Source organism: Ambystoma mexicanum, chromosome 7q (assembly GCF_040938575.1).
Source record: "Ambystoma mexicanum isolate Mex_15411 chromosome 7q, UKY_AmexF1_1, whole genome shotgun sequence".
Classification (NCBI taxonomy): Eukaryota; Metazoa; Chordata; class Amphibia; order Caudata; family Ambystomatidae; genus Ambystoma; species Ambystoma mexicanum.
Window position 1 is genome coordinate 495,947,153 of NC_090941.1, and position 23,804 is coordinate 495,970,956.

The 23,804-nt window shown below is 44.7% G+C and overlaps 1 protein-coding gene across 6 annotated transcripts in view; it reads right to left on the minus strand.

The window, feature by feature from the left end:
• CDADC1 (cytidine and dCMP deaminase domain containing 1) overlaps positions 1-23,804 on the minus strand; it is a 671,523-nt gene that overhangs the window by 466,708 nt on the left and 181,011 nt on the right. For 5 of the 6 annotated variants that reach the window (XM_069639925.1, XM_069639924.1, XM_069639922.1 and 2 more), the window contains exon 4: positions 12,401-12,442. The exons of the other annotated variant lie outside the window; for it this stretch is intronic. In XM_069639925.1, the coding sequence (XP_069496026.1) occupies positions 12,401-12,442 (42 nt within the window). The remainder of the gene's footprint in view (positions 1-12,400; positions 12,443-23,804) is intronic. 6 annotated transcript variants of the gene reach the window in all.

Sequence of the window (23,804 nt, forward strand, 5' to 3'; positions counted from 1 at the left end):
TTACTATTAGTGCCATCTCCTTGCACTTTCGAAAGGTGCTTTTGAAGGTCTTGAAATAACAGAATATTTGTTTCCCCCCATCTGGATGGGTCCCCTCAATCGCGCTGCTGCCAAGATGCTTTCCTCCTGGGTACATGAGGACATGGTGGCTAAGACATCTCTTGGGTTGCGTCTTGTTCCATTCCTTTTAGGGCCGGTGCGATGCACTCTATCAATCTGGATCGTGTTTGAGGAAGTAATGTATAAGAAGTCGCAAAACAGGCTCTGGGTGCAAGGGTTTACCTCTGTCGGCAATTTCTTCCAGTAGGTTTCTTATACGGATGTTCAAACACCTTGACCGGTTCTCCAAGTCCTCACTCTGTAGGTCCAAGATGTGGGATATTCTATTTCGATGCTTCAGCAGTTTGCTGTGGCTGCCCACATTATTTGCCAAATCCTGAAGGCCATTTCATTTGTGTCTGTTCTCTACCATATCTGCTTCTGTTCTCCGCAGATAACTTATGAGATAAATGGGTCCTGAAAATGTAGACAGACATTGCTGGAACTTACCAGTACTAGCGTGTTTTTGCTGCTCGCCACTATTTCTCCTTTGTGTGTGTAGCATCTCTGTGGCCCCAACAAGGCTGCAGGCCTCCATTCTGCATTGAGTATTGGGACTTTGAGCGCGGTTTGCCTCATTACCTTTTTGTTTCGGCATCTGGTGGGTTCGCTCATCTGAGTTACACTAGCCAGTAGACCCTAGGGCCCTTCTGTCACTAGGAGTGACAGCTCTCCTTTGCGGCCTGCAGATCTCCATGAGCCCAGTGAAGGATCTCTGGGGCTTCACCGGTCAGGGGTGATGTTTTCCCCTGTAGCAAGACGTCTGTCAATTGGTTCACCGTTAGAGAGAAACCACTGTGAGGTGAGGGGGTGCCTTCTGATGGAACCATATCTCTCCCAGTGGTTATGTTGGACCTCTTCAAGATCTATCCCCGTGCTGTATTTGGCAAGTGAGTGAATCATAAAGGCAAGGTCATTTATGGTTTCTCCTTCTTGGGAACTCTTACAGTGTGCTGCAGCACCCCTGTCCCCAGCCCTGAGTGTATTCTCAGAGCCACCTCGCCCAGCATATACCTTGTTTCTGATGTGGGAGCGAGGATCGAGGCCATCAAAAGCCGAGCCTGCATGGTCAGGGCTGCCAGAAACGAGGCTCCAGTGTGGTGTCCGTCGTTATTACAGAGGCGGTTGTCAGCTTAGTAGCCCAGGCGTCCATTTGAAAGAGCCCTCTGAGCTCTGTGTTGTGTGCAGGCGCGCTTCCCCTTAGATTGTGAGGACTGGTCCAAGGACGGGAGGCTGTGGGTAACCTCAGTCTGTTCCTTTCTATTGCTAACGTGGTTGCTCCGAGGATTTTACGTCATTGCGGTCAGCCAGGCAGAGCTGAGAGTTTGACGTCCCCTCTGTTCCCAGTGCCATTTTGGAATCATGTAATTTCATTTGAATGTCCCAATGCTCCGCTGGAAGCTGACATGTACCACTCAGTGAACTCTCATATAACTTAAGTTAGTGCCACTGAATTCAATAAAGGGCTACACGTCCAAAGTAGACCTGACAAGATAACCAACTAGGCAGATTCTACACACTCGCTGAAATGAAAGTTCGGTTGCTACGCTCTTAACAGAACAAGGTAATGGCACCCCAGACTGAGAAAGATGGACATGGCTGGATTATGGATATTAACTCCCATAAGAGCGCAGCCTCAGCCGAAGAGAAATCAAGCCTCCCACAACATGATCCCTATAAAACTCCAAGCAGGCATCAAAAATTTCTAGTTAGCATAGTCCAGGACATTGTTCCAAAAGAAACCACAGCTTAAATCCCACCCTCATTAGAGAGTACCTAGATTTCCTCCCAGCGGGGCAACTGGATAAATAGAGCAGTTGCTCTCCTGTTTCTCCGTGCAGTGCAGTGGTTGTAGTCACAAGTGGTACAGAAAGGCTTCAAAGCATGAACAGCCCCGAGCCAAAGGGATACAAACATAACTGGAACTTTTCACACAAAAAGGTGCTATATTGTCCCTGTATAAAGACCTTATAATGAGCATTTGCCCTTCTGGAGGGTTGTCCTTCTGTGAATATTTCCTCTGACCTAACACGCTTGCCATGCTTTATTTTACAACCTCCCCTCTGAATTAATTTCTTTTCCAGTGAACATCTCTATGACCCTCAGGGAAACACACTTAAATGGGCCCTGCATTAGTGCATTGTCTAAAACAGCAGACAGGCAGCATATGAAGAGGTCACAGAAGCAGCGCATGATGCACTGACACAACTTGCACTATTGAATGTGCCCTCATTGAGAGGCACTACATGTAAAGCTCTTGCAGGGCAGTCGTCACTTCCTCATCCCTATTACCTCTCCACCATTGTGGTTTCCCCACACCCATCTTCTTCACAGAGCCAATCCTGGTCTCGGTCACTACTGACAGTTGGCCTGGCAGTTCCAGATTATATGCCTGGGATTTGCAGCGGGTGCCTAAACACTCTGCCTGGCATTTCTGGCCTCCAGACCTCAGGGGCTTACCGAACACATTGCAGGCCATCAAACAACTATGCTTTCACTACTTCACATACACTACCCCCCCCCCCCACCTACTATGAACTGCTAACACCAATACTGAAAAATGGCTTCTTACCACGAGATTTCTCATCTTCCTACTTTAACGATCACCTTCCTGTTTGATCCCACTTCTACCATTAAACACGCACCCCCCTTATACAACATTTCCCTGGACCTCAACATCAGGATATCTTCCCAATGTGTTTGTTCTTTACGTCCCTTGTGCATTTCTTCTTCTCTCTACACATCACTTTTGCACTTTTTCATTTGTTCCTCCTCCAAAGAATACAATCTGGTTATACCGGGCAGGGGCACAATACGCCAATTTCCTGGACACATCACCTGTGCAGTAAAACCACTGCGGGGATGACTGGCGCAGCCTAAATGATTTGTAACATAACATAACCTGCCATCAACATTTGAATTCAAGAAATACTCTGCTGTGTATGTGTGGAGAATTGAGGTGATCAGTGACTTTTCTTTGCCTGGCTAGTAGCTTGAAACTTGACATTTTTACCTCCGACATGACACAGTAATAGGGTTTCTTACATGGGGGCAAAATCTGGGCAATTTCAGAAATTGCGGCATTACACACAATTTGAAACAAACATGACATCTGAAAAATGTAACCTCCATGAAGCACATTTAAGATGTAGGTATAAAAAAAGTGACCGCTCATACAGAAGTGCACATAACACTGCTGGAAGGAACAAACATTACAAGCGCTAAAAGATGCATTTTAGTGGTTGGAACACGATAGCAAGTTTATAAGAGTAAACCCGGATATCATGGAAAACATAATAAAGCATAGCCAGCTACACGAAGAGAGGGGCACATAAATGCAGCAATTGATTAGCGCAGATGTTTTAAAAGCAGGCAGTGCTAAATAAAAAATAAAAAAAAATACAAGAAAAAGCAGACGCATAGCACACGTGGCATCATCAGAAAGAAGCCAGCTCTAAAAGTCTAATAAAATAGGAAACAATTAAGGTTCTGGCGCGGTTGACAGTGCTTGCTTGGTTCGCAAAACCATTGCTGAAATGGAGGAATGAAATTAAGATAAAGATGGGTGATACCAAAAAGGCAAACATAGGATACAGAGGCCTAGTAAAAATGGTTTGTGTAGCAAAAACAAAACCTCGGAAACCTATATTTAGTGAAGGCATTACCAGCCATGCTCTAGTGAAAATGCTCCTAGTTCAAGCTGTGGCGCGCATCCACTGACCAGCACCAAAGCAGAAGGTAACAGAAAGTAGGGTTCAATGGTAGAAACCGGAGTAGCACCATTTTGATGAGCTGCAAGCCCCAAAATACGAAGAAGGAGACACTGCCTATGTGTTTATGGACGCTCTGAAGATTGCGTATGCCAAGAGGAATCTGAATGGTTCGGGGGAGGGTGCTGTGCTGTGAGATTAATCAGATGGTGGGAGTTCGAGGCAGACTCAGCTTGAATAAATGACATCTAACCAAAGGATGGACAGAGCCCCTGTGCTGTAACGCAATGATAGAGAGACACAAGTCTGATGCATGGATGGGGTCTTCGCCTTGTCTGGAGTGCCTGAAGAATGACGTTTGCCATGATATGAGGCAGGCAAACAGGATCTGATGGACAGAGGTACATGCCCCTAAGCCCGAAAAAAACTTGCGGTTTGTCATTGACCACTGAACTGGGATAATCTTGTGGCCTTGTGTTAGTGGTCCCAGGCTAAGCAAGAAGTTAACAGGTGGTACTGAGGGATGCCATCAGTTACCTTACTGCAATGCCACTGAAAAAGACAACAAGGAACCACCTGGGTTCTAGCTTGTTCTAACCCTAGAAATCAAGTTGAGGAGCTTCAAATCCATGTACAATCTGGAGAAGCCTCAGCTTTCTCATGGGGAGAGGCTTTTAAAACTTCATGAACCCACTGCACAAAAATGAATGGCCTGGAAACCAAATTATCAATGTTGGAGGCTACTCTGTGGTAGCTTTCAGGGCAGATGAAAAGGAGTGCAATGGTGTTCGGGCTTATGGAGAAGAAACTGTAGATGAGAGAAGCAGCAGGAATAGTGGTGAAATAATTAGGTGGCTATGGATACATTTCAGTGCTGTGTAGTTGGAAACATTGTGGAGGTGAACATGGGCCTGGAGTGCCTTGAAAACAGATCAAGGGAGGCTTGCGTATGTGTCCTGGGCTTTCCTTCTTAGGTTGATGCCCTTAGGCACTTAAAAAAGGATTCCCTCAGGTGTGTAGTGTCCCAGGCCTCCTCTCCTGACGTATATCAATATTGCAGGTATATCAGTTGCACGAGTGGAAGGTAGAGACGGAAGTGAATACCGGGACAGCAATAATGGCAGTACTCTATGACCCATGGGTTAGGGAGCTGTGGAAGATCAGAAGAAGGAGGTAGACACTTTAAAGACATTTTCACCATATAATTTATCTAAATTAAAATAAGACCCGTCTTTCCGTAGGTCTATGGGGTGTTCCCTAACTATTTTACTAAGGTGCTCGTCAGTCATTGTGAATGTCCAAAACAAGTCCATCCACTGTCCAAATCTAAGTTATCTGAACCTACCACTAACAGGCTGGTAAGATAGTTCAGCGGGTTGAGCTCTCACTGCTGCGACCTGAGCGTGATATGCAGGTCGCAGGTTCGAATCCCGGCAAGGCCAACTCAGCCTTTCATCCTTCCAAGGTCGATAAATGAGTACCAATTTCGGTTGGGGCAACTGTATGTAAATATGGGCTCTGTAAAGCGTTTTATATTAAGGCGCTATATAAATAACACATCATTAACATAATTTACAAAGGCCAGGAGAAGGACCCCCTTCTCCTGGTTGCTGCGTTTTGTCTGAGGGTTTGCTTGGCTCTTTTGTTGCTATCAGTAGACCATTTGTAAATGATCTATGGTTATGCTGTAGATTAGGTACTGCAGTTCTTTTAGGTGTTAGGCAGAAACCTGTGCAGTTCCCTTAGGGACCACTGCAAAAGATTTAGGACTACAGGTGTTGGCAGTAAAACCAATTGGTAGCAGTCTGTACCACCCAGATTTACCTGGTAGCCGTGGCTGAGCAGCCAGACTTCCCTCAAGAAGAGTTAGGCAGTATATAGAGTATACAAGATAGGTACCAAAATACAGTAGCACAAGCAAACACTGACCAGAGCTTGGGTATAAAAGTATATATTTATTTATTTAAAAACACACTTTGTAAAATACACTAACACTAATATGACAAGCAAGTTCAAACACAGTCACTATTAATATATATACATCCCTGATCACTTATTGAACAAGTCTTAGTTAAAACACCACTTATTTTCAGACAGGGGTGAGAGCTTAACCTAAGATGGCACTCCAATAAGTTAATAAAAAAAGGCAGGGAAAAAGGCAGAATTTAGGAACATTCACAATACCAACACTTTAAGAGAACCAGAGCAAGTCAGAAAAGGCAGAGTCTACTGAGGAGCAAGAAAGTCATAGGCCAGGCCCACTCTTGGAGAGAGCAAGGCGTAATGTGTCCAAGATCACACAGTTGAATAGTATTTTTAAAGAGTCTTTGCAGATAGTTCAAAAAGGGTTGCATCAAGTCACGAAAAGTTAGTTAGTAGGTCCCAAGTCACCCCAGGATAGAAAGTCAAGGATTTACGGGACACCTTGAACAGTCTGTTGCAAGGGAGACCAGGCGGTAGTGGTGAAGCGTGGCTTTCCGGTCGCCGGGGTGCTTGGCACGGGCGATTCGACCACGAGACGATCCAGGAAGGCGAAAAGAGGGCAAACTGGTTATCCCCACCAGTTCAGAGGAAGAAGATTCTCCGGGATGAAGATCTTCTCTGTCGTTGGGAAGTGGTGAGATGGTTCAGCAGGGCTCCACCAGTGGTGTCATCGTTGCAGGTCGGCTTAGCTTCTCCCTCTTCGGATTCTTTGGTCCTGTGGCGACTTCTGAGGTTCCAGTCCCCAAAGCCCTGCTTTTATGCAGAAAACCCCCATTCATCAGTCCTAGCTGTCACTCAAACATGCCAAGTGGTGTGCCGGGCAGCTCACCACTGGGCCAATCACACAAGAGTGTGACTTGAGTTGCCGAGGCAACTCAGTCCAGGGTGCCTTAAACCCCCATCCCACACATCCTGTAGACCCAGACAGAGTGGCACCACTTTTGGAGGCTTCTGTGGAGAGGCCCGCCAAAAAGTGGAACAAAGGGCTCGACTTGGGTTGGAGTTACAGAGGCAAACACAAACGCCATTTTAAAACTGAGTCCTGGCAAAAAGACCCAACCGGGGAATAAATATTAAATAAATAACCCAGCGGTATCTTTAACATTGCACCAAAAAGTGGTGCGTTTAAAATGAATGGGAAAATCCCATAGGAAATATTCCGGTGGAATATTTTGCATGGTAACCACTGCCACCAGCCAGAAACTCGACGAGGGGGGACTGCACAGTGCCGCCTCGAAAAACAGACCCAGGGGCAATCTAATTACCCCTACCAGTAGTTCCACAATATGATGGTTTGTACTGGTTCTGTTCACAATTTAAGACTAGTAAAGTCAATGGTGACTTTACATGCCCTGGGAGACAGTAGGCAGTCCCAGGGTATGGAGTCTATATTTGGGTGTCACTATGACACCCCTGTGTTACTGCACTGAGGGTGCTGTGTAACACATACACAAAAACAGATGATACCCTATGGAGTAAAAGGCCCCATAGCCCATAAGCACACAATAAGTCAAAGACATACCTCAAATGATGCCTAAGTGTGGGAGGAAAAGAGTCTCACTCTTAGCAGGAGAAAAAAAAATAAACCCCAAAAATCCAGCAAAGCTGCTGGGGGACTCACTAGGTTTGGGAAATTAGCCTTAGCAGAGAATTCGCACTAACATTAGGGAACTGGTATTTTCCCCTCCCTCTTTCTTTGAGAATGCTGTAGTTCTGTTCAGGTTCCTTCTTTCCCTCTTAAAGGGTTTGAGGCCCTCTTGTATATTGCTCTCCTATCGAATATTTTGGTTGTTCAACTTGCAATTATAATCCACCTCTTCCCAGGGTGCGGTTTCATGTATGAGGCTCATCTTCCTGAGCTTGCGTGTCTTTATTCCCCAAGTAGCTTTCTCTAGTATGCTCTCTTTCTTATCGGGATATGGGTTGCCCTTTCCCTTTTCCAGCGTAACAAGTTTCCAACTTTGTTTTTCTCTCCCTTGGTGGTTTTTGGCTCTCCTGATCTCATTAACACAGTTCTGGTTTATCACAATATGTACACTTCTTTTCACATTAGTACTGAGACGAGTTTTGTTTAACTTATAATGAGTGCATCTTGCTATCCCGGCATTCCAGTTCCCTGAATGACCTTCTGTTTTCAGGGGTAATGGTGTTACCTGTAGGGTGCGGGACTCTTTCTTGCCTTCTTTGTAGTTCTGCAGCTTACTTTCCACTGCATCATTCTCCTCTGCGTCCAACTCTTGCCTTCTGGATAGCGCTGGTGCTGTGGCTAGGATAGGGAGTTCCTTCTTCCTACTGGTGGTGTCGGTGCCATTGTAAAGGCAGGCTGACCACCACGAATGCTTTGTGGTCACGCCACCACCAAACTCTCTGTTCCACCATATTCTGATTTCCTCTGCTTTCAGATGCTGGTTCCCCAGCGTTTCTCGCTCCGCCTCAGAACTACTCTAGTTTACGGGGACTTCGCGTTCTGCAACAGCCCCGCCTCCTTCCACTCTGCTACATACAGGGGGATTCCCCTGGCTCACTCGGCCTCTCACTCTCTGTCGGCTTTCTGCACTTTCTTTCTAGTCCTTTGGCATATCATCTCTTTTTAGTATCCTCGACACAGTCCATTCGAGACTGTGATTTAAAAGAATAGCCTCAGTTTCTTGTCGTTGATAATATAGGTTCACTTTATCTTCATGAAACTAATAACATTCTGATGTATTACACAAGTCCATACAAGCCATATTTTTGAGGGGCCTCAGGGAGTTCCTCATGGGAACCGGAGTCCTTGTCCTCAAGGGGGAATCCCGCCCGGTGAGGTCCCACTTGCCTCGACCCCTAGAGAGGGTGTTGTGTAGCGGGCTCACCTCCGTAGCCTCACAGGGGGTGGGGGGTTCCCAGTTGGGGAAAAGGGACGAATTCCCTCAATTCATCACATACCCCCCACTGACCGATTTCCATGTCTTTGTCTTCTTTACTAATAGGGAACGGCTAAAGAAATCAACATACCCTTGTTCTTGACATTTCCGATGTTGGACCATAAAACAGAAGGTTTGGAGATCCAAGAACCACCTCATTACTTGGGGATTGGTGTCCTTTCGCAAGCTCTTCCATGTTAACGGGGAGTGGTCTGTGATTAACCTACATTTTCGGCCTGTCAAATAGTATTTAAAATGCGTGACTGCCATTTTATGGCAATAGAGCCTGCAGTTCTACTGTAGCGTAGGATTGTTCTCTCAGGAAGAGTTTCCAGCTCGTATATAGTATAGGATGTTCAACGCAGTCATGTTCGTGGGAGAGCACGGTCCCTAAACCCACTTTAGAAGTGAGTTTGTAATAAAAAAGTCTCAATTGAAATAGGGCATCCTACGGATGGGCTCACTACACAGGATTTTCTTCAGACCGTCAAAGCACGCTTGATCCTGTTTGTTCCAAATTAGCTTTTGGGGTTGGGCATTCTTAAGCTTATCTGTTAGTTTGGCTGCAATTGTGGAATAATTAGGAATTAATATCCTATAATATCCAGTCAACCAAGTAAAGCACAAAGGGATTTTATTCTTGGGGATGGGCGTTAGCTGAACTGCCTTTACATTCTTGTTTTGTTGTTGTATCAGAGTATTCCCTACGAAAAATCCTAGATATTTCTCAGCAGACTGTGCAAGATTACACTTTTGAAGGTTGGCTGTGATGCCAGCTTTTCTCAGGGCCTTAGTGATCTCATACAAGTGATGGACGTTTTCTAGCCAATTAGCGCTATGGATTACAATATTGTGTAGATATGCCCCGAAAAAGCTTGAATTAGGTTTTAATAGTTTATCCATTTGCCTCTGAAAAAGTGGCTGAAGCTCCATGCAACCCAAAGGGTAAAATATTCAAGTGGAATAATCCTTGTGGGGTAAGGAATGCATTAGTTTCTCGATCAGATGGGTTTAATGGGACCTGCCAATAACCCTTTGTTAGATCCAACGTGGAGATGTTTTTGGCCGAGCCCAACTTTTCAATGAGATCGTCTATTCTCGGCATGGGATAATTATCAAACACTGATACTGAATTCAACGTTCTAAATTCCCTCAATTGGTCAGAGCCCATAACCAGGGAGGCAGAAGTAAAATAAATAAATACATTTAAAAAAGACATCTCATGAGGGGAGGAAGATTTTTCAGTTCCCAGACGAACATTAATTCTCTGTCCAGGCAAGGGGACATGATGGATATCAGGAGGAACCTCATGAATGGAGGGGTGTTGGCGATAGCAGCTTACCCTGCCAACCTGAAGGTGTTTCAAAAGGGAAGGCACTTTGTCTTTGTAGAGGTGGGGGCAGTGAGATCTATTTTGTAGAATCCGTAGAAATGACAGAAAAAAGAATGGAATATTAATTCGAATTTCGGCCGTACGAAAATTACGAACAGTCGAAAATGTCAAATAAATATTACATTCGGTTAGATTATAGTGAACAAGGGGAGCAGGGGTGTCCCCTCTGCAGTTTTTCACTATAATCATAACTGGGGTGTCCCCTGCGACCTAAACAATAAATATATATTTTTTAAAAGAACAAAAAAAAAAGGTCCCTGCAGTGCCAGTTCCGATGCACATAAGTAAAAGGAACCAGCGTTGCAGTGGAATGGAGTAGTCAGCAGGACACAGCGAAGTGTGCCGCCAAAAGGTAAGTAGCAGATGAGGGGATTAGGGGGTTGCGGGATGCCAGAAATGTCCACGAGAAAAAGAAAAAAAACCTAATTTTCATTTAAATGACTTCCTTTTTTTTCTCCCTCTGACATTTCTGATTCGAACAAATGGACGATCCTATTTTGTAGGGTCTGGAACAGGGCGTGGGCTATAGGGTCCCAAAGTGGTCACCAATTTTTGTGATTGATACTAACAGCAGTTCTATTTGTTTTGGCCCAGCAAGGCACAATGAAGAACTATGCCACAACGGGGGAAACCATGAAACTGCTGTGAAATTATGTGGGATTTATTTAGTGCCGAGTTGGTGGTGTGGAGAGTTAGTAGTTTTTCTTTGTGTAACCTGTCCCTCACCCATCTCACTTCCTGACAGTCGAGGGGGTGATATTGTAATGCACTGGGTGTGTAGCCTTTAGGAGGAATTACATAAACTGTATTGGCGTGTTGTGCAGCAGGGGGTTGCAGTATTGGATATATTGTGCAGCTAAACTGCTGTTGTCGCGTGTGTTATATTGATCAATAAATCATCTTGGAAATGTGCCTTTATAATGGCATCAATTTTCTGAGTTCAAAAAAATAGAATGAATCTAAGTCCTACCTGTTGGCACCCTACCACTACCGCTACATGAGAGATGTGCAATGTCCCGACCCACTCCAGTAAAGGATTGTTTATCCATTGTGGTGGCTGGGTAGGACACATTTACGCTGAAGCAGGAAGGGTCTGAAATGGATACATCGAAGACAGGAGTGTGCCCGCCTTTTCCAGAGCCATCAGTATGGATGCCACCATGTTTGGACTGCTCACACTTGTATGGCAAACTGCTGCTTCATTTCTGGGCATGCACGTTGTAAAGCATCCTTAGCAAAGCCTCATCAACCACCAAACCAAGGTGCATGCTCATTACCAGAACACTGGGAACATAAAGACAGATGCAGAAGAGTTAGTCTTCGGAATGTCAGCCAGCTGTCAACTTTGCTTTCCACCTTGGGCCCAGCTTTCTCTGTTACTTCCTCTTTTTGGCTTCTTCTCAGTTCGGAGCATCTTTTCCTTTCCCTCGAGTTTTCTAAACGCCTGTTTTTGCTTGACTTAACTTTGACAACCCTCTGGTTCTTTGATTTCCCTTACCTATCAGCCGTCTTGCCTCAATGACTACTACCTGGTTTTTCCAAACCTCTATCCTCCAGCCAGTTCTCTAATCCATTTGCCATCTAGTCAAAGTGCTTCTACTGTCTATGTACTATACAAAAAGTGCGTGGATTAAGTTCATAGTGCAGGGAGCAGGCAACATTCAGGTGTAGGTGACATTTGCTGCCAGGCTGGGTTAGGGCCATCTTCACACATTTACTAGTGCTTCTTAGAATACGCTATAGACCTCACTGGGGAAATAACTGCAAGTGACACATGGCGACAAACAGGTTTGTGTTGCGCCAGCGAGACACACAACTTGATATCCCTCAAAACAGCACATGCTTTGTTTTATTCTCACCAAAATGATATGTGCACTGGCAGAGAGGTGGATGCAATCAGTGATGGACACAAACGTCCACAAAATAAGTTTTTATTCAAACAACCCATCTGTCATATTTAGAAATGCCAAAAGCAGTGACTAGCATTTGTAACGCCACACACTGGTGGGCAACCAACCCTCAGTCAATGTATATTTATTATCCTTTTTGAGTGGCAACATAAAATAAACTGGACCACTCGAAGTAGAAAAGTAAGCTATATTAGCCCACCTTACCAAAGATGGAAGCAAATAACCGTTAGGACAACTGCATAAAGAAATGCGAATGAACAAAGAGGCTGAAAGGTCTACAACAATAAAGGACAAAGATGGGACAGGTGATGACTGAAGCAAGGCAACTGAAGCGTACAGAACAAGCAAAACAGAACTGCTAAAAAAAAAGTGCTTGAACATCTGAAAGTCAACTCGGATTACCTGGACAGTCAGAGCTGCACATACAATCTCCGCCTGCTGGTTCTAGAGACACAAGATGGAAACAGTATGGTGCATTTGTTAAAATCAGTAATAGACAGATCTCAAAAGACTATACAATGTCAACTATTTTCAGGTATAAACTTATTATTAAACACAGAGTACTTTGAATATAGAGTGATACAACTGTGAGTTAATGGAGGACAGGGGAACTGGATCTCGGACATTGGTGCTCTGTGCATCAGGGTTTCTTTTTAACTTGTGGTGAGCTTTTGAAAATCACAGCTGAATTGCCACTTCAACTAAAGCACTGTGAAAATAGCTACTGGCATCAGAATACTAAACTAAATCCAAGTACTAATTTAGGAAATTGACACATAGCATTAAAAAGAGGTCTAGAATTCCCATTATGGTGGCCATATTTTCCAAATACAAAGATCATCATTTTGAGTTGGACGGTACTACCAAACTCAAATTGCCAAAATCCAAGAAATAACTTTGGATTCTTTGCTCTTGTTTGAACGTAAATGAACCCTCTTTTCCAGCTAGCTCATCTTAAAAGTGTTCCACAATTATTACTTTTAAGATTTAATTAAGGTTTAACTTGATTTACAGAAGACCGCACACAGTGACAGCACAAGAACAATATTCAAAATATCTTACAAAAATACACTATTTTCCAAGCTCATTATTTATATACATTAAACTTTCCAATAAAAAAATCTAACAAGTGCAAGCAAAGAGCCACCTGCTTGACAGATAGGTTGACACACCCAAAAAATACCGGATTCCACTGTATGTGAATTATAAACAACATTGTTCTATTGGTTAATGTGTTGCCCTCTTTGATTTAGTGGTTCAAGTTCGCAATCATACATTCCAAATGACAAAATCTGCATAACCTCTTTGTGGGTGCAATTTCTTTTCTAGGGCCTTGCACTCCATCAATTTTCAATAGGTTAAGGGGAATCACATGAATATTCCTCAAAAGAACATATCTAGAAACATGCTAATATAAAAAGGCATAATGTTACCATATTTGGGTTAAAATAATTGATATCTCCCTTGGTTTTATTTTCTAAATATACATTTGTATTCCAGTCCCAGCAGGCAGAATTCTTTATTTCTTAAACATCTGAATGTTCATCTATTGCACCCCAAAGAGTCCCAATTGCATCAAAAAACTTTGTTTAAAAATCTGAATTTTAGTATTTGGTTAGGGAAACCCATACTCCAGGTCTGTCTTAGTATATACAGCAGCTCACCCTTTTTTCCAGACATGATTTTTAAAAACAAACATGTTCTATGGATCTCTACGGTGGTCCTTATTAATACTAACCCTAGTTGGCACTTCAAGATGACCGCCGGGACTGAGTAGACGTGCAGACGCGCTCCCAGCCCCGAGGAGAACAAACAGCGTGTCCGCCACCCCGCTAACGAACCCAAAGATGGAGCAACACCGAGTATTAAGTTATTGGAACACCCGAGAGAAGAAATCAGTAAAGAGGAGAATGCGGCAGAGCGCTATCAGCACAGAAACAAGAGGAGGCAGAGGGAGGAGAGTGAAGGGCCCCAGCGGAGTGGCCGCAAGAATGGGACTCCTGTCGGTAAGGGAAGGAACCCACTGAGGAGCACTTGGAGGCGCTGTGACACCCTGACCAGCAAAGTGAGGAGCGGCACAAGGAGGAACCCATGGACCAGAAGGCACGAGGAGCTGGAGAGGACCCCGCCAGAAGAAGAGAGGAGCGAGCAGTGCATCCACGGAAGCGGGAAGAACGAGCCAGGTCCCGGGAACCTCGGGAGCAAGCAAGAACAAGGCAGTGAGTCTGGAGGGCCCCCTGAAACAACGGGCGGGGGCACAGGGCAGCAACACCACAAGGGAAGAAGCCAGGACGTGGGGGACACTCCGCAACAGCCGCAAGCCCCCTCCCCCCCACAGGCAAGAGCAGCGAACGCAAAGCGGGGAAGGCACGGCGGGACATTTGGAACACTCCGGCACCGCCGTGAGCAGCCCCACAGAGGGTAGCGCAGTGAGCACAAAGCGGGAAGGGCACAGCGCCCCCAGCAGTGGGAGGCAGGACTAAGTGGACAATAACGGGGAGGATCATGCCCGCAACATGTAGGGAACCTAAGTGTACGCAGCTAGCACAGGCACTCTAAGCTGCAGAGCGCTGGAGAACAGACACAGCAAAACTCCTCACATGAGACACGGCAGAGGTGAGACACCTACCTAAAGCCCAGAAAACGAGGGCATTCATGCAATAAAACAGACAAAGAGCAACAAGGACTCACCTGGAGGGCCCAACAGGAGGGGGAAGTCACAACAACACCATAAAGATACCCCCTGTATAGGATAAGGGGGCGGAGAAGCAAGAGATGTGAAGAGGACCTAAGCACAGGGGCAAATTGGAGGGAAAACCCCTGGGGCCGGCAGAGAAAAAGTGAGGGCCAGAAACTGACAGGCCTTCCATAAAGGAGACGAGGCACTGGATGAGCAAGGGGGGAGAGAGGGGTAGCCCAGAACTAACCCCGGTGGGGTCTGCTCAAAAGGCAAGAGATTTCTGGCCAAAAAGCTGAAGCCCTCGAGGAAACATGGCACTGGACAGCAGGTAGGGAGGGGCCCGGACCGTTGCGGAGACGGGGTCTTTCCCTGAGCAACGGAAGGGAAGGCCCACAGGCTTAGGGCCGGGGCAGGGAAGCGCAGCTCCGACCCAAACTGACAGCCCACTGAAGGCGACGGCCCTCAGGACCCCACGGGAACCATGACAACGAAGGCTAAAAACAGGGCCACAAAGACGGGACCAATACCGGGGGACACTCCAGGAACACTCCCGATGATGTGGCCGGCTCAGGACACCAGAGATGCACCCACAGGAATCCAGGGGTGCAACGGGACACAACACCCCCGATGACATGGAACCAATGACTCCTACGTCACGGCAGGACGTCCAAGGGGAAATGCTCACCTTGCAGGCCACTCTGGCCAGGACATTTCAGGAGCAGTTTCAACTCATGAGGTCGGATCTCAACTACGCCTTGGTGGAGATATGACACGACATGGGGCAATTCGGTGAAAGAACAGACCGACTAGAAAAGGTGCTACAGGAAGTGGACAGGGAAACAACAGCAAATAGCGAGGCCATAGAGTGATTGGATGTGGCAACGCAAAACCTAGAACTCCAAATGGAGGATTTGGAGAACATATCCCGGAGAGTCAATATCAGGCTGAAACTGCTGCTGGAGATGTTGATGGACAGAGAATTAAAAGGAGTGGCTCAGGGAATCTTTGCAGAGCTCCTGGAGGAATCGGACCTAGGTATCATTGAGCTGGACCAGATCCACAGAGTAGGACGAATGAACAAAAGCCGAAACGCAAGACCAAGAGATGTCCTGGCAGCATTTACCAGGTATGCTCAGAAGGAAGCAGTTTTAAGAGCAGCCAGGCAACAGGAACCGGTTACATACAAGGGTCAACAAATTGTGCTATATCAGGATTTAACCCGCAGTACACTAATTAAGCAACGCCAAATGGGCCCGATACTTAAAGTACTCAACGAACAGGGAATCAGGTGTAAGTGGACTTTTCCCCTCAGGACTTCTCTTTGAATGGGAAGAAGTGCAAAAACACACAGTTGCACCGCAAGAAGGGGCAGATATTCTACACGTAGATCTGGGACTGGACCAACCAGATAATAGATGACCGGCAATCGAGAACAGAGCGAGACCCAGACCATTGGAATGGACCACAGTGGGGGAAAGACAGAGAAGGAGAACGACACTGCAAGGACCACTGAGGAAGGAGAAAGAAGAGAAGACAACAGAGGGAGCCAAGGCAGCAGAGGGAGAGCACTGAAGAACCTTAAATAGCCAATGAAATAGGGGCGGTGGACTCATAAGGGATGATTAAGTGACGGGAGGTGGAGGGGGGTAACATCTTGGAGTTAGAAAGGGTGGATATGCCCGGGAGGGGAGAACAGAGGGTACGGGAGGGACAGGGTGACCCGCAAGAATGGGGTTGGGGTGCATGGGGGGATTGGGGAGGAGGGGTACACAAAGAGGGAAGAAGATGGGATGGGAACCAGAACGGGGGTACGAGGACAGGCTAGGACAAATCGGCGAGGGGTATAAACCTGTGGAGGGAAATGGGGGATGTTACAAGGAAGAACGGAAGACGGGGGCAGAGCCCAGGGGGGGGCGGGAAGGGAGGGAGAACCCCAATGCGCACTACACACCAGGATGCACATTCAAATGGCTGACCCAAAATGAATAGGGGCTCAATAGTCCCGTGAATAGGAAAAAGCTAGAGAGATTCACCAGGAAAGAAGGCCCAGATGTGCTTGGTATACAGGAGAGGCACCTCCTGAAAAAGGATCAGGGACAGATAAAAATACGAGGCTTTGACCCGATATTTCATGCCTCGGCCACAACATAGACAGGGGAGTGGCCCTGGCTATCAAAAATACATTGGACTTTATGGTGGCTGAAACTCTCTGGGATAAGAAGGCAGGTATATAATAGTAAGAGGGCTACTTATGGAGGCCCCATACACTATGGCATCAATATATGCGCCCAATACAGGCCAAGAAACGTTCTTGAGGTGGTTCTTATTCATTCGTTTTCCAGTTCTTAGATCTTTCTCCTGTGTGGTATAGATTCAATCTATAATGAATATATACCTTTCGAGTGTATTCACAAGGAAATAGCATAACATGATCATATCGTGGGATGCACTGTTTGACATATAAACCATATTCTTTATATAGCCTGTAGGTCATGATTGTATCAATAGTTGCGCACCAATCCATTTCAAAGAGCTTTTTTTTGGCAAAGCAAGGGCGATATTGTTTATCATCAACAGTGATGTTTGCATTACCTAATATTTGTTGCATTTTCGAATGGTAATTGAAAAAAGAATTGCAGGTTTGAGAGCCCAGCATTTTGTTCGTGTCCGTATACAATGAATTAGCAGGTGGGTAATGTATCTTGACATAATTGTACAACTGTCTCCATTTCCATCGAGTTGAAAGTGATACCAGCCCAAATTCATGTCGGATGATGGCATTTGGAAATGACATTGGTAAGAACATTGCGGATTTCAGAAGAGAGCCCTGTAAGCTATCAAGCATAATGGTCATGTCGCATAAGCAGACATCAAGTGTGTAAAGTATGACACTTTCAATTTTTAATGTCATAAATTCTATTAGCGGGATTAAGGAAAATTTGCAATACCGGGTATATATATCTTTTTCAATTGAGACAGTAAAGGTCGAGTCTTACTTTCAATAATTGCAGGCCATGAATTAATAGAGTTTAAGGCTGATATATAATACCCTAAGTTAATTGCATTATTAACACAAAAGATTTGTGTATCCATTATTTGCCACCTGAAATTGCCTCTTTTAGATTTCACTCCAAATTTCATGATGCCAGTTTTAGCTGGGTTGGGCATCAGATTATGTGCTTTTGCAAATGTCTCAAAAAGTGAAAGTTTGGTTTGAAGCCATGCCGGGGTAGGGTCAAACAAAATAATATCATCTGCAAAAGCAATCCATTTCAGATGAATACTCCCAACCTTAACAGAGAACAATTTCCAATTTTCCCAATTCTCACCCAAATCAGATAGATATAGATTAAACAGGGTGGCCGCAAGGTTGCAACCCTGTTACAGGCCAATTGCTGTACAGATTGGAGCAGTAGTACCACCTTCTGGTGAAATTCTTATTCAATATGATGTATTCGTATGCAGCTTTATAATCCAATACAACAAAACAGTTGGAATCCCTAGCTTCCTCATTTTCTTCCATAACAAGTTACGAACAACAGTATCAAAAGCTGAGCTCATATCGATCATCGCTATATAAACAGGGTTAGAATTCTTATCTTTTACTCCAGCAATAACATGTGACATAATACTAGCATTTAAGGTTGTGCTCATGTTCTTCCTAAAACCAGTTTGAAATCTTGAGTATAAGCCATTAACCTCAATAACTCTCTTGATTTCATGTAAAACAAGGATCGCAAAGATCTTAGCCTCGGTGTCGATTAGGGATATTGGACGATAATTCTCTGGCCGAGATGGATCACCCTTTTTGAATATGGGTACTATATTTGCAGTTAGCCATGAGGGTGGAACATCCCCTGACTTGAAGATAGTATCGAATTTATTTTTTTATAATGTCAGCCCACAACATGGGATCCGCCTTATAAAGACATGGGGGGAAGCCATCTGGTCCTGCAGCTTTTGAGTATGACAGCCTGGAAATTGCCCAGGTAATATCACTGCAGTTCCACTTCAACCTTGGAATATTGTGATATTCCAGAGAAACATTTGAGACAAGCTGAAATTCGCAAGGCAATTGGTATTTAACCTTTATAAACTTTTGCCATATTTGATCAGGAATACAGTTCGGAGAGAACAGTGCGACACATTTGTTGTCATCTTTCAAGGTACGCCATATTACACGTGTATCATGGGACGTGATGGCGCAAATTAATGCACAATTCACCTCATTGTATCTTGAGATGGGGGCAAATCTTAAATTTTGTTTATATACAGGTAGAATTTTATTCCGCCTTGCCTTACTATCTTCGGTGCCCAAATTGCTTCTCTTCAAATAGCTCAGTGCCCTATTTTTATCCCTTTTCAGTAATTTGCATGTGTGATCGTATAAATATGTATGTTTCACATTGTTTTGAATTTTACAAAACCGCGCAAGTACTAGAGTAACCATTTCAGAGTATTGCGCACCAGATATTTTTCCAAGATTTCCCCCTGCTCATCTGGTCCTCTCGATTTCTAAAGATATACGTTTTACAACATGATTGCACATCCCTTGATTCCATCTAATAGAATGCTGAAGTCGATTGGTTTCCACAACTGCTAATGTTGTATTTGGCCTGAGCTTTTGACATTTCAAATTTAAGAATGTAGAGAGTTGTGCATGGTCACCAATCTCTATCTGGCCTATTTCTAGCGGTGCCATATGCATAATAAGATTGTGAGAGACATATATAAAATCTATCATTGAGTTCCTCGTGCCTCTTGCCCACGTTACTTTAGATTTCATGTCATTCCTGACCATTAAATCCATATCCCACTCAGTGAGGAGTTCTCTAAACTTAGCTCCTCTACTACGTGAAAGAGTGGAGAACTTGGATATATGGCTCTCAGTCAAATCTCTGCAATTACAATTAAAGTCACCACCTATAATAATTTCACAAGTCGGATACCTAGCAGATATATGTTCTAAACACATATCCAATTCATCCAACATCTCATCAACTGTTGAAGAGGCAGGATTCCAGTATAAGGAAAGTATCATTAATGAGGAATATATAAGTGATTGTATAGTAAGATGAATCCCCAATATACTAGCAGATTCCCAAACCAATTCCGATTGAGCCTTCAAAGATATATTAACTGCAACCGCCAAGCCCCCAGATGGACGCCCTTGCAGAGAACTCTTTGCGGGCGAAGAAAAGGTCGAGTATCCAGGAATCAAATGTGGTTCAGTTTTCATAGTTTCTTGTGCCATTATTATTGTTGGTTGGTCCTCAAAGGTTAATGCAGAATGCCATTTCTTTAAGTTTACATATCCACAAGAGTTCCACGATATAATTTTTATACCTATCTTGTTGGGTGGCTATGTAACAGAGAGAGATGTTTTAGGACACAAAATCACCGATAGCATGGGTTCCAACCATGGTAGACCTTTTATATTGGCTACTGATTTCAATATTTCCAACATTTCACCTTCTAAACCTGCTTCAGATTGCATGCAAGATCTACCTACTTCTGTGAGCTTTTCAACACCCTTACCCGGGGGTTCTAAAAATTCTATAGCCTCCACCTCGGATTCAAAAGTAAGCAGCACCAGGCTCTCATTTTTTATTTCCTCACGGCTAAACCAGACACATTTCATTATAGCCTCAGAGCTGAGATAACAAACAGCCCCGTGATTATTTGCTCTTGCCAAAGAGACCCTTGTAATATCTTCAGATTGTATCATTCTCAATTGAGGTATGTTTGAGAACACGGAGAATATAAAGGATCGATTAATGCGATTGTCCGCCAAATCCTTTCCATCCCCCTCAAATCCAATGCTATACTGTCTTTCAAATTCAATTTGTTGAGGCCTAGTTGAATTTATATTTATTGCTGTATCTCTTAGGGTAACTGCTTTAGAAGAAGCACTAGTAACCACACGAGGAAACTGTAGCGGCAAAGTTCTGCTAATACTGTTGACATTTTGATTAATCTCAAATGAGAGTTTGCTCTTGCTGTCAAGTGATTCATCATCGCTGTATAAATGACCCTTGTTAGCCTTGATTTCAGATAAGGACCTACTTAATGCAGGTCCGTGAATTGATATATGACTAGGGACATGCAAAGTTTCCATAAGATCCACATTGTTAGCTTTATTGATTGTTAAGTTCCCAAGCGGGGTAATAGAGGGTACCACAGCCACTTAAGTTCTTTTCCCCTTACCGTTTACCACTACTAAATTCTTATTTTTGGTCAGTATACAATCACCAGACATCAATGATTCAACTCATGTTGCTTTCACTTTATTACCGATACTATTTCCTGCTTCTAATTGTTTTTCTTTACTCACCATACATTCATTAGTAACATTTGTACCTTTGTTCAGAACATTGGTACATACCTCACTATAAGATTTCCTTATGGGTATATTTAAAGAGACACTGCCACGCAAATCAGGATATTTTGTATGGCTTTTTGACGTGCAGCGTCTACCTACAATAGGAAAATAATTACTTAAGGTAGGTTTTACCGAAGTTTTAATAGTCAGATCAATATCAGTCATTTCATTTTCTTTTTCATATATTACATGGGCCTTTGGGATTGTTATACCTGTATTTAGTTGTGTTACAGTTTTACAAGTTATTGATTTCTGAGACACTGCTTTTACCAATTTTGTGTTGCTAGTTTTAATAGTTCCCTTCTTAGGATACATGTCTTCCTTCATTAACGGGGGATTGCCAAGACTTCCACTTCTCGGTTCCACTGATACATTAATTGCAGGTGTAAGTCCATCTTGACTCTCTTCTCTGATATTAACAAGGGCAGCGAAATGGGGGAGAGCATTAGATGGGGCGCGTTTAAAGCTACAATGAGGGGGGAGCCGATAGCAGCAAAGGCCCAAAGGGAGAAACAACTGAAGGCATTGGAGGCAATACTAGAGGTTGCAAGGAAAACAGCAGTACAAACCCCCACGATGAACACCCTTATAACGTATAGGTGGGCAGTTGGGCAACTTGGGGTTCTCAGAACAAAGAAAGCGGAAGGGGCTCTACTTTTCTACTCCAACATTGTTCACTAAGCAGCACTACAGGATGTCGCCCACCCAAAACAAGAATAAGTCCATGACAATGGAATCACTCATGTAACAGGGTAAAAGCAGCAGCGCCACGCAAGCGGCCAACCTAAACCAACACACGATCCCTGTGAACCCACAAGATCCACAAAAGAACCAGGTTCTTGCAGCGATAGCGGCCCTGCGCTCATCCTTTGAATCAAGGATAGATGAGGTCAAAATTGATGTACAGCTCCACCGACAGGACATCAGACAGCTAGCTGAAAGGGTCAAGCGCGCTGAAGTGCTCCTGAAAGAGACATCAGACTCTACCAAGGACCTAGAAAGGAGGGTCAAGGAGCTTGAGAGACGAAATAACACACTTAAGATGCGAGCGGAGGACGCGGAGGGCAGGTCATGCAGGAACAATGTGCGGGTGTTTGGTGTACCAGAGGGAACTGAAGGATCAGACACCACTTATAAAAGAAAACGTGTTGCTCCAGGAGATTGGAGCAAGCAAGACTCAAAATCGTTTACAAAGGCAAAGCGCAATTCCTAGAAAGCCCAGAAGCTTCTGCCATGTGGATGGACCACAACAACCTATTTAGCAAAAACTACTCTGACCCATGCGTACAGCGGCGCAAAGTAAGTTACTCTTAATAATAAATAATAAATGGGCCGCACAATAGCAGGCCACTCCCCTCTGGTGATTGAATGGTGACTTGCGTATCCTAGACCCCCCTATTCCGATGTGGCGCCTACCTATTTGGGCACTAATAAAAAGTCACTGTCAGACTTCCTGCTCGATTTCCTAGAGAACAACGTCGGGAGCATAAACAGTTGGGACACCATCTGGGAAGCCATGAAGGTGGTAACAAGAGGTGAGGTTATAGCTAGTGCTCGGGGCATCTGCCGGGTACTAAGTGAGGCACTAGAATCCACAGAAGAGGAAATTAAAATACTACAGACCAAACACCCTGGCCAACAGTCCACTGAGAAGAAACTGACTGAGGCACGATCCAGGTGTCGAGACGCCTGGCAGGGGCTATCTAAATTGTATTACACTACCCAGACAGCACCATCACACATATATGGGGATAGACCCGGGAGATTATTGGCATGGCTCTGCAAACGGGAACATCCGAGACCACATCGCTTTATGATGAATGCGGGGCTCCATGGAGATCTCAACTGGTGATTATCGAGACATTTACCTCTTTCTACACACAATTGTACAGACACGATAACCCAGTTCCTCAAGAAGACCAGGATGAGGGGTTCTCCCAGATTCGACTCCCGAAACGCTCAGTCAGTCAGCGTGACACCCTGGACTTACATATTACTATTGAGGAACTGGGTCAAGCTATCGCTTTCTTACCCACTGGTAAAACCCTGGGCACAGACGGGCTCCCCTCAGAATTTTACAAAGCTTATGCTGCTACCCTGACACCAACACTCCTGAAAGTATTTGTAGAAGCTTGCAACACAGGCATGCTCCCAGGGGGCATAAGGCAGACCCTAGTGATACCCATCCCCAAACCTGGGAAACCAGCAGACAGGTGAGACCCATACCAACATCTGGCAATGCTAAACTGCAGCATAAAGCTACTTACAACAGTGCTAGCTAGACACCTCCGGAAAGTCATCACAACATTTGTGCACGTGGATCAGACAGGATTATACCCGGACACAGCATGGCCCTAAACCTTCAAAGACTAACACATCAGTGATCAAATGCACACCTGCAAAGAATAATATGTGGTGGCATCCCTGGACACCACTAAGGCCTTTCATTCGGTGTACTGGGAATGGTAGCTTACATCACTGGAACATTTTGGGCTGGGCTGGGAATTCATCAGTTGGGTTAAACTCCTATACACCTACGCAGTGGCTAGACTGAAGTCAGTTAAACAGATATCCGGGATATGGAAAATGCAGCTAGGAACCTGTCAAGGCTGCTCATTCTCGCCTATGCTATACATACTGGCCATGGAAGCCAGAACGGCACTTCTGCGCCAGGAATACTTAGATGCGGGCATCAGCTCCAAGCACTTTATATCGCTTTATGCAGACGATGACTTGCTGTACCT